At 40.8% G+C, this 12,440-nt stretch overlaps 1 protein-coding gene across 1 annotated transcript in view; it reads right to left on the minus strand.

Annotated features, from left to right (window-relative positions):
• Positions 1-1,425: 1,425 nt before the first annotated feature.
• Positions 1,426-12,440, minus strand: part of LOC117979303 (POTE ankyrin domain family member G-like) — a 42,026-nt gene continuing 31,011 nt past the window's right edge. Inside the window, exons 10-11 of the mRNA XM_055109358.2 lie at positions 8,543-8,663; positions 1,426-7,034 (exon numbers count right to left, since the gene is read on the minus strand). Of these exons, the coding sequence (XP_054965333.1) occupies positions 5,709-7,034; positions 8,543-8,663 (1,447 nt within the window). The 3' untranslated portion in view covers positions 1,426-5,708. The remainder of the gene's footprint in view (positions 7,035-8,542; positions 8,664-12,440) is intronic.

Genomic DNA, 12,440 nt, shown 5'->3' on the forward strand with positions numbered 1-12,440 from the left:
TGGAGCCCCAAAGGCAGTGCACACCCTGGTCTTGAGCCTGCTGCTCATTTCCTCTATGTGGCTCCATTTATAGCACAGTTATTCACTGATGCTTGTGCATGCCAGGCAAGGCCAAGCTGGCTCAAAGAGCAACCAGCCACATCTGTAAGGGTCCACTTGGAGCAGATGGACCAGCCACCAACCTCACCCACTCAAGGAAGTAGGGAATGTGTGTTTGTACCATGCATTTCACTACAAGTACATTTCCGCTGAGGTTGGTGGCCTACATTTTCTTCTAGGTTTTTTGCTTTTAGGTCTTACGTTTAACTCTTTTATCCTTCTTAAGTTAATTTTTGTATAAAGTGTAAGGAAGTGGCCCAGTTTCAGTTTGCTGCATATGGCTAGACAGTTTTCCTTACACCATTTATTAAATAGGCATCCTTTCCCCAGTGCTTACCTTTGTCAGTTTTGTCAAAGATCTGGTGGTTTTACATGTGTGGTGCCATTTCTGTGGCCTCTGTTCTATTCCATTGGTCTATATACCTGGTTTGGTACCAGTACCATGCTGTTTCTGTTACTGTGGCCTTGTAGAATAGTTTCAAGTCAGGTACTGTGATGCCTCCAGCTTTGTTCTTTTTGCTTAGGATTGTCTTGGCTATGTAGACTCTTTTTTGGTTCCATATGAAATTTCAAGTAGTTTTTCTAATTTTGTGAAGAAAGTCAATGGTAGCTTGATGGGGATAGCACTGAATCTATAAATCACTTTGGGTGGTATGGCACTCAGGCACAGAAATGTCCTTGTGTTAGGCAATACCATTCAGGACATAGGCATGGGCAGAGACTTCATCACTACAACACCAAAAGCAATGGCAACAAAAGCCAAAATTGACAAATGGGATCTAATTAAGCTAAAGAGTGTCTGCAGAGCAAAAGAAACTATCATCAGAGTGAACAGGCAACCCACAGAATGGGAGAAAAATTTTGCAATCTATCCATCTGACAAAGGGCTAATATGCAGAATCTACAAAGAACTTAAACAAATTTACAAGAAAAAAAACAACCCCATCAAAAAATGGGCAAAACATATGAACAGACACTTCCCTATAAGACATTTATGCAGCTAAAGAACATGTGAAGCAAACCACATCATCACTGGTCATTAGAGAAATGGAAATCAAAACCACAATGAGATACAATCTCACGCCACTTAGAATGGCCAACATTAAAAGATAAGGAAACAACAGATGTTGGAGAGGACGTGGAGAAATAGGAACACTTTTACACTCTTGGTGGTAGTATAAATTAGTTCATCCATTGTGGAAGACAGTGTGACAATTCCTCAAGGATCTACAACTAGAAATACATTTAACCCAGCAATCCCATTACTGGGTATATACTGAAAAAATAATAAATCATTCTAATATAAAGACACATGCACACGTATGTTCACTGCGGCACAGTTCACAACAGCAAACACTTGGAACCAACCCAAATGCCTATCAATGATAGACTGGATAATGTGGCATATATACACTATGGAATGCTATGCACCCATGAAAAAGGATGAGTTCATGTCCTTTGCAGGGACATGGATGAAGCTGGAAATCATCATTCTCAGCAAACTAACACAAGAACAGAAAACCAAACACCTCATGTTCTCACTCGTAGGTGGGAACTGAACAATGAGAACACATGGACACAGGAAGGGGAACATAACACACCGAGAACTGTTGTGGGGTGGGGGAGGAGGGAGGGATAGCATTAGGAGATACACCTAATGTTAAATGACGAGTTAATGGGTGCAGCACACCAACATGGCACATGTATACATATGTAACAAACCTGCACGTTGTGCACATGTACCCTAAAACTTAAAGTATAATAACAAAATTTAAAAATTAAAAAAAAGTTTTAAAAAATTTCCAACTGGACTTTTTTTTGGTTTTTTGTTTTTTGTGTTTTTTTTTTTTTTTTTTGGTTTTTGGTTTTTCTTTTTTGTTTTGTTTTTTGTTTTTGTTTTTGTTTTTTTTGCAGCCACAGGGGTTTTAGCCAATTCAGATGCCTTGCTCCCCACAATTTGGAACATTCCTTTGGATTTGCCCAAGTCAGGAAGAGATGGGAGAAAAGTGAAACAACAATAAAACCCCAAACATAAACAAAAAGAGTTAAGCAAAACAAACAAACACACAATTCATATGATTAACTGAGTGTTCTAATGGTAAGGAGGAATTAAAAGCAGCTGGTGGGTAATCTTAAATTTTAGTCATTAAGGAAAAATTTTAAGACAAAACTGTAATTCAGCTACTTACCTGGAAATAAGGCTCAGAGTGGGTGATCATTCTCTGCCATCTTAGAAGCTGGAAAAACTTACACTCACCTTCCCTGTCAGAAGCAAGCTGAAACTCAGGAAAGGAGGTGCCTGATCTCCTTTGTCATGGAAGCAGGAAAACTTGCCTTCCTTGTTGGAAATGAGTAAAACTTCAAAAAAGGAGTTGTACAGCAAAATCAACCTTACATCTCAACCAAATTATGGGAGATCAGGGACTCTCTGAAGGGGAGAAGCTCCACAACCTCAGCAAATTATCCCATTGCTTTGGGCAATAAAAATAGCCCAGGTTGGTATCAGGCAATAATGAGATTTATCAAAGGTCAGGACCACCTTTGTAATGTCCTCCTCTTTTTTTATCTTTATTGGTATAGTCTGTTTTGTCAGAAACTGGGAGTGCAACACCTTTTTTCTGTTTTCCATTTGCATGAAATATTTTTCTCCATTCCTTTATTTTGAGCCTATGTATGGCACTGCACGTGAGATGGGTTGCTTGAAGACGGCATACTCCAGTGGGTCTTGGTTCTTTACCCAGCTTGCCCCGTGTCTTTCAATGGGAGCATTTAGCCCATTTACATTTAAGGTTAGTAATGGTATGTGTGGATTTGATCCTGTCGTCATGCTGTCAGCTGGTTATTTTGCAGACTTACATATGTGGTTGGTTTTTAGCATCATTGGACTGTGTACTTCAGTGTGTTTTTGTAGTGGCAGGTGATGATCTTTTCTTTCCGTATTTAGTGCTTCCTTCAGGAGCTCTTGTAAGGTAGATCTGGTGATACCAAATTCCCTCAGCATTTGCTTGTCTGAAAAGGATCTTATTTCTCCTTCACTTATGATGCTTAATTTTGCTGGACATGAAATTCTGGGCTGAAATTTCTTTTCTTTAATGGCAGTTGATGTGGGTTGGGGTGTGTGCTGCACTCCCGTGTGCTCTCAGGGCAAGTAAAGCAAAACCCACCCGTGTAAACACACACAGCAAAGTGATTTAGGAAGTTTCCAAATAAAGGGCTGCCGTATGGAGAGGCAATGTGCAGGCTGGTGCGTGGCTCTAGGGGCCACCTTGCTGCAGCTCTCCACTGATATGGTACAGTCCACTAGCATGGAAGCTATGGTGTGGGCATCTAAGAGTGACCCATAAGCAGGTGTGGCCAGGCTGGGGCCATGGGAGAGGCGAGCAGACTAAGGAGTGCTGAGATCAGACAAGCCCCATCGCAAGTGCAAGACTGCCCAGCCTCCAGAGATCAGGTCTCAGAGGAGAACTCTCTCAAAAGTGAACCCCCAGCACAGCACAGCTGCTCTACACAAACGTGGCTAGACTTCTTTTTTTAAGCAAGTCTCCTTTTTTTAAAAAGGGAACTCTCGGACCTGATCTCTGCTGGGCAATCTTGCACGAGATGTGGCTGGTATGACCTCAGCATTCCTAAAGTGCTGGGATAAAGTGTCTCACAAGGGCAAGTGGACCCTAGAGAGATAGCCATCCCTGACCTCTGGGCTCCACATCACCTGACTTGCTGCTCCACCACTTTGCTTGTTTCCTGGGTGCTCCATCCCAGAGATATGTGAGTTAGCAATCACTTAGTGTAATCAGCCCAGGATGGAGGGTCTGTGCTGTGGGCCCAAGCCAGGGTTCCCTGTCTGGTGATGAGTAGTGGAGGGTGTGTGGTACCCGTGGGAGATGGACTGGCTTGTTCTTTGGGTCAACTGCAGCTTATTGGAGGTGTTGATAGGGCACTTAGGGTCTTTGCTCCGTTGCATCTTCTGAGGGTAGCAAGGGCAGTTCCACTGCAGAGGCAGTGGCAGAAAGGATTTCATTTGCTCCTGGAAGCTCTGTCCCAGGAACTGCAGAGTTGCTACTGGCTTGATAGCTCCAGTGGTGGGCTGGCTAGAGACCCAGGCCAGGAGGATCTGCCCATCAAGTAGAGAGTCTGGCCACTTTTCTGTAGGGCTGCTGTGGTCCAGAGAACAGCAGTCAAGGTAGCCAGAGAACCGGGTTGAAAGACTTCACCCGCTGACTAGAAATGTGGTCAGGGACTGACGTAAACAAGAGTCTGGCCATGTTTTTGTAGCGTGGCTGTGCTGTGCTGAGGTACCTCTTCCACCCCTTGTCAGCTTGGGCTCTCCAAAGCCCGCAGGCCAGAATGGCTAGTCACCGAAAGAGCAAAGGTGGGGGCCTGCCCCTCTCCAGGTGCTCTGTCCCAGGAACATTTCACATTTCCATTGGCCAAGGAATGCTGGTGGGGGTAGCTGGAGGCCTCAGTTGGGAGGTCCTGTCCAGTGAGGTGGAACAGGATCAGGGGCCTGCTTACAGAAGCAGTCTGGCCATGATTTGGTAAAGCAGCTATGCTGTGCTGTGGGATCTCTTCTGTCCCTCGTCGGTTTGTACTCTCCAAAGCCCGCAGGCTGGAATGACTAAGTTGCCTGAACGGGAAAGATGGCGGCCTGCCCCGTCTTTTCTCTCAGAGTTTTATCTTGTTTCATGGAGCTTAATTTTTAGCCTGTTGATTTTACTGTCTACATTAGACTTGTTGAGAAAGAATCTGTTCTCTTTTAGGTGAGATAAATGAGAATTCATTGTCTTCTGTAAATAAACCTGTTCATGTCTTGTTCTCTGGAAAGAAGTCTCTTTCAGCTATCTGACTTTGGTCACAATCATGTAGAGCAGTAGCCAGTCTACAATGACGTAATTGAATTTCCATTTCCAGTGTTTCCTCGTTGTGTCTTACACTGTCCAGTTCAGAACTGAGCATTTTATTCTCAGTTGTCAACATGCTAAGCTGTCCACTGTACTGAAATACTGTGCTTCCTCAATTTTTTTTAAGGTGTGCACTTTTATCCAACTCTCCTCAAGTCAGAGTACAGGTAAGCCCTGGCTGCCTCCAGCCACTCTCAGGGAGACCGAAAGCCTTCATACACCCCAAGTTGGGGTACAAAAGAGGGGGGCCACGAAGGCTGATCATTCAAAATAAAACAAAATTAAAAAGTATTAAGGCGAAGATTCAAAAAATTTTGCATTATGTAATTTGCACAAAAGCAATGCTATCACCACCCCTGTGTGAAATAGGGAGAGGACTGGGCCATTCTCCTTAGAGAGAAGTGGGGTGGCTTTTAGCAGGGCAAGGGGCTTCCTGAAACAATGCGTCTCACAATATTTGGAATGACTATTGAAAAGAAGAACAATGTACAATCAAAGTCCTCGGCCACATTGTAGAACTTTGGAGGAAGCTCCCTCCAACCGACTGCTGTCACCTTCATCATTCCGGTTTTTAAATCCTGAGTCAAGCCAATAAAAAACAAAACAAAAAATGAAACAAGAAAACAAATAAAGCCATGCCAATCTCATGTTGTTTTCTGAGAAGTTTGGTTTTGTCAAGAAAGGGTGTAACGCAACTAAGTCAGAGTCCACCTAGAAGCATTTGCGGTGGACAATGGAGGGGCCTGACTCATCATACTCCTGCTTGCTGATCCACATCTGCTGGAAGGTGGACAGCGAGGCCAGGATGGAGCCACCGACCCACACGGAGTACTTGCGCTTGGGAGGAGCAATGATCTTGATCTTCATCATGCTAGGCGCCAGGGCAGCGATCTCCTTCTGCATTCTGTGGGCCATGCCAGGGTACATGGTGGTGCCGCCAGACAGCACTGTGTTGGTGTACAGGTCTTTGCGGATGTCCACATCAGACTTCATGATGGAGTTGAAGGTAGTTTCATGGATGCCACAGGATTCCATGCCCAGGAAGCAAGGCTGGAAGAGTGCCTCGGGGCAGCGGAACCGCTCGTTGCCGATGGTGATGACCTGGCCATCGGGCAGCTCGTAGCTCTTCTCTAGGGAGGAGCTGGAGGCCGCCGTGGCCATCTCCTGCTCGAAGTCCAGGGCAACATAGCACAGCTTCTCTTTGATGTCACGCACGATTTCCCGCTCGGCCATGGTGGTGAACCTATAGCCACGCTCGGTGAGGATCTTCATGAGGTAGTCAGTCAGTTCCCGCCCAGCCAGGTCTAGGCGCAGGGTGGCATGGGGGAGGGCATTCCCCTCATAGATGGGCACAGTGTGGGTGACCCCATCACCAGAGTCCATCACGAAGCCAGTAGTACGGCCAGAGGTGTACAGGGACAGCACGGCCTGGATGGCCACGTACATGGCTGGGGTGTTGAAGGTCTCAAACATGATCTGGGTCATCTTCTCGTGGTTGGCCTTGGGGTTCAGGGGGGCCTCGGTCAGCAGGATGGGGTGCTCCTCGGGAGCCACACGCAGCTCGTTGTAGAAGGTGTGGTGCCAGATCTTCTCCATGTCATCCCAGTTGGTGATGATGCCGTGTTCCATGGGGTACTTCAGGGTCAGGATGCCTCTCTTGCTCTGGGCCTCCTTGCCCACATAGGACTCCTGATGCATGCCCCCCATCATGCCCTGGTGCCTGGGGTGCCCCACGATGGAAGGGAAGACAGCCCGCGGGGCATCGTCACCTGCAAAGCCGGCCTTGCACATGCCAGAGCCGTTGTCAATGACGAGCACGGCGGTATCATCATCCATGGTGAGCTCATTCAATTGTAGAGCCTTTAAAAGATTATCATTCTTTTTTTTCACACTTTCAACTTCCTCCAAATATTTCTTTTCTCTTAGCTGGCTCTGATGTTTCATTGTGTCTAGCTCCAGTCTTAGCATGGCAATTTCTTCCTGCAACGTACTATTTTCATGCAAGAGGTCTTTTTCTTTCTTACAACTAAGAGAAAGCTAAGTAAACAAAGAGAACTTTTAGTTAGCACTCAATAGATTGACATATCATGATTTCTTCTGAAATTAAAAAATAACATGTATCTGTATAATGAAAGAATCCCCATAGTGGATATTTAACTGGAAAAAAATTGGACAAAACTTCCAACCTAATAAGAGTGTAAATTCCTCCAGTGATTTATTTTTCATCATCTTTAAATAAATATTTAAACTTTTAGGAATCTGCTCCTAAATTCCTAAAAGTTTAAATATTTATTTAAAGACGATGACAAATAAATCACTAGAGGATTTTTAAGAATCTCAGAATTTAAAAAGCCTTTTTCTGAGTTACAAAAAACCCAGAGGCATAAAATATAAGATTAATAATTTGACAATATTTTTAAGATTAGGTTTACACTCTGATATCTAACCTATCAACCACACCATCCTAAGAGCCTTAGCTATGCATATATTTGGACAGAAGCAATTTCTCAAAGTTCTTTAAGTTTCTTTTACTGAAGAACGTTTTACCGATATTCTACATTTCTAATATTTCTATACTCAGTTATAAGAATTACATTTATTTATAACTGTCAAATCTAAGCACTGTACCCTTCCATACTGTACACATCTGTATCTAGGCATTGCACTTCTACATACAATACTGAACTCATTTAAGATCGCGATTCTTAAAAGGAGAGGTCAAAAAATATACACAGATGCAGGATTTTCCCCAGGTCTGCTGATGCTACTTCTAGTGATCCTCCACAAAACCACAGTTACTTCTGTGGTGTAAATATATAAATACAAAAGAAACCTTTTGTTTCAAAATATGAATGGTAAATAAGATACAACTTATAGAGATTTTCTTAGAAATCATGAGATTATTTGCCATTGCGGTAACTTTTATTTCCTCTTTATAATGTTTGAAACAGTAGTAATGGTGAAATAGGGGAAATATACTGAACTATTTCTCCAGAAACAAAATACTTATCAATAAATTATTACTAAATGTGTATCATGGCATGTCATTGTTTTCAAACCTCTTTACATTGAAATGAGAAACTACTTGGAGCAAACTGTTCCTCTCTGCAAAAGTAAGGATAATGGTATCCATAATGTGGCCTCTGACCAACCTATACATTTCCTACTTTCTTATCAGTGAAAATAATCAATTGACTTCTCTATTAACATTTTTTTAAAAACTAATGTCCAAAAACAAGAAAATCTGTTTTCAGTAGCAAAACTTATTTCTGATGTGGAAAGATCATCAATTCTTATGAAAAACATCAAATACTTCTCCTTTGGATTGAGGCCATTGTGCAGGTCACTACTCAACTGTTGCAGGCAAATGAAGGTGAATTAAGAACATGGGTTTATCCTATATGTACGTATATAGATATATGACAAAGGATATATAGAATATATACACACATATATATGACTTAAAAATCCTTTATATTTCCAAAATACAGTTCTTTAAAATATACACACATATAAAAACATTTGAAAATAACTAAAGAAAATACCTCAGAATTCATTTTTTCAACCACTTCTATCTGCTTTTCTTCATGAATCAGAATCTCATCGTGTAATATTCCAGTGTTCTGTTCTTCACAAAATTGCTTCTGAGTATCATTTTGTTTGTCACTAGAAGAAATTTTAATTTTCATGAAATACTGGAGCTGTCCCTAAAATGATTTACAGGGCAAGATGGCGCCATCAGATGTCATTCACACAATGCATATCTGCATATTATTCCAAGACAAGGCAAAGGGGTCTCACATCTGTTAACCAGGTGTCCCCAACCATGCTGGCACCAGGGACTGGTTTTGTGGAAGATAATTTTTCCAGGAACCTGAGGTGGGGGATGGTTCCAGGATGATTCAAGTATATTACATTCATTGTGCACTTTATTTCTATTATTATTAATATATAATGAAATAATTATATCTCACCAAAATGTAGAATCAGTGGGAGCCCTGGGCTTGTTTTCCTGCAACTAGATGGTCCCATTTGGGGGTGATGGAAGATGGTGACAGATCAGAAAGGCATTCAATTCTCATAAGGAGTGAACAACCTATATCCCCCTGCATGAGCAACTTACAACAGGGTTCAGGTCACATTCAGGACAATCTAATGCCACCGCTGATCTGACAGGAGGAGGAACTCGGGCGGTAATGCGAGAGACAGAGAGTGACTGTAAACAGATAAGCTTCACTTGCTCACCTGCCTCTAACCTCCTGCTGTGTGGCCCAGGTCCTAACAGGCCAGGGACTGCTAATGGTCTGTGTCCTATAACCCATACTTTTTATGTTTATTTTTTGGAAACACTTTCTACTTATATTCTTGATTCCTATGTATTTTATAAACAACTTAGAAATTCCTTTTAGAACAAGACAGGGTCTAATATTATGTTTTTAACATAGGACTTTGAAATAATTTTATCTGTGTATGAGAGAGAGATGTGAAATAAACTCATCGTTAAGCACTTTCCATTTTACTTTTATTTCATGCATATTAAGAATAAAACTGGGAAGTCCTAGGCAGAGCAATTGGGCAAGAGAAATAAAGGGCATCCAAATTGGAAAAGAGGAAGTCAAACTATCTCTTCACCAATGATATTATCCTATACCTAGAAAACCCTAAAGACTCCTCCTACAAAACACTCCTAGATTTGATACATGAATTCAGTAAAGTCTCAGAGGTTACAAAATAAATGAATACCAATCAGTAGCACCACTATACACCAACTACAACCAAGCTGAGAGTTCATATCAACAATCCAATCCCTTTTACAGTGGATGCAAAAAAGTGTGAAGTACCTAGGAATATACTTAATGAAAAAAGTGAGTGATCTATATAAAGATAACTGGAAAACACCACCAAAGAAAATAACAGATGACACAAACAAATGAAAATACATCCTATGTTCATGGACTGAAAGAACTGATATAGTGAAAATGACCATAGTGCCCAAAGCAGTCTACACATTCTATACAATTCCTACCAAAGTACCAATGTCATTCTTCACAGAATTATTTTAAAATGTTGACATTCATGTAGAACCACAAAAGAGCCTGAACAGCAACAGACATACCAAGCAAAAGGAACAAATATGTTGGCATCACATTACCTGACTTCAAATGATACTCTAAGGCCACAGTAACAGAAACAGCATGGTACTCGTATAAAAACAGATACATAGATCAACGGAACAGAACAGACAACTCAGAAATAAAGCCACTACAACCAAGTGATCTCTGAGCAAGGATACAAAAACATACACTGGAGAAAGTACAGGTTATTCAATAAATGGTGCTGGGAAAAAAAGATAGCCACATGTTGAAGAATGAAACTGGATCTCTATCTCTCACCATATACAAAAATTAATTCAAGATGGATGAAAGGCCTAAACCTAAGACCTGAAAACATTGGCCTAGGCAAAGGATTTATGAGGAAGACCCTAAAAGCAAATCCAACAAAAATGAAAATAAATAAATCAGACCTAATTAAACTAAAAAGCTTCAGCACAGCAAAAGAAATAATCATCAGAGTAAAACAACAACTTATGCAATGGGAAAATTTTGAAAATTATGACGCTAATAAAGGACTAATATCTATAACCGACAAGAAACTCAAACAAATCAGCAGGAAAAACGCAAATAATTCCATTGGAAAGTGGCCAAATTACATGAATAGACATTTCTCAAAAGAAGATGTACAAACGGTAAACAAGCATATAAAAACATGCTAAATATCTCTAATCATCAGGGAAATGTACAATAAAACCACAGTGAGATATCACCTCACTGCAGCCAGAATGGCCACTATTAGAAATCAAAAAAACAACAGATGTTGGCGTAGATGCGGTGAAAAGACAACAGTGATACACTGCTGGTGGGAATGCAACTTCATACAAATCTATGGAAAACGGTATGGAGAGTTCGCAAAGAACTAAAAGTAGATCCTACCATTTTATCCAGCATTCTCATTTCCAGATATCTACACAAAATAAAAAAATCGTACTCTCAAAAGGACAACCGCACACATATGTTTACTGCAGCACAATTCGCAATATGCAAAGATATGGAATCAACCAGTGTCCATCAACTGATGAGTGGAATAAAGAAAATGGACGTATATACATATATATATCTCACATCACATATATGTATCATATATATGTATGTGTGTATATACACTCACACATATACATGTGTACATAGCTGAGACTGGGTAATTCACACACATACATACCTGAGACTAGGTAATTCATAAAGGAAAGAGGATTAATTGATTCACAGTTACGCATGGCTGGGGAGGCCTCAGGAAACTTAACAACCATGGTAGAAGGGGAAGGGGAAGCAGGCACCTTCTTCATAAGGCGGCAGGAGAGAGAGAAGAGAGAAGTGAAGCGCAAAGAGCCCCTTATGAAACCGTCAGCTCTTGTGAGGACTCACTCACTATCACAAGAACAGCATGGAGGAAACCGACCCTATGAGCCAATCACCTCCCAGCTGGTCTTTCCTCAACACCTGGGAATTACAATTTGACATGAGATTTGCATAGAAACACAAAGCCAAACTATCGGGGGGGGGGGTATCCTTATTTTTAAAATATCTAAATGTCATTATTTATAATTCAAAATAGCAATTTTTTTTACTTATGATTTTGTTTGAAAATAAAATGATCTCGTAAATTTTCTTCACTTTTAACCTATTCAGTCAAAATATAGAAAAAGCTAGATTTGCCAGCAGAAAATTGTAACAACTTTTTAATGAGATAAAAATGTATAACAATATCACTATTATTGTACAGAGAAAAAAGTGAACAAGAAAAGGAATTTAAAAAGACAGAATATGACTATCATATACATACATGAACTGACAAAGAGACTAAAATCTCCTACTGGAGATTATGTTAGGACTTGAGCAAAAGCTTCTAAAAATACCAAAAACAAAAACAAAACAATTATTTTTAAGAAATAAACTATACAGAGAACTCTTCTGGTTAAGATGATGTATCAAAAAAAAAAATCTTCCTGAGAGCTATTATTAACCAAGTCATCATAACCAAAACTTTAAATCCACAATTCTGGAATATTAAAAAGTTTCTTTTTGAACATAGCTAATGGAAGGCAACTTTTGAACAGAAAATTGCTGGTTAAAGTTGACTCAAACTTAGGAAAGAATTGACCTGTAGCCATGGTAACAAGAAGCCAGCCAGAGCCAGTTCAAAATCTAGTCAATCGATCAATGACCACTGGCCTTGCTCACCAACCAATATCAGTGTGAGCAGCTTGCTTCTGAAAGACAGCCAAGCAGCAACAGCTGCTCCATCAGAATAGACAGTGCCTGACCAGTATAGTCTTACTATCGGAAGCAAAAATTCCAACTGTCTTTTTATTTCAAATACCGAAGGTCC

Source organism: Pan paniscus, chromosome 13, assembly GCF_029289425.2.
Source record: "Pan paniscus chromosome 13, NHGRI_mPanPan1-v2.0_pri, whole genome shotgun sequence".
Taxonomy (NCBI): Eukaryota; Metazoa; Chordata; class Mammalia; order Primates; family Hominidae; genus Pan; species Pan paniscus.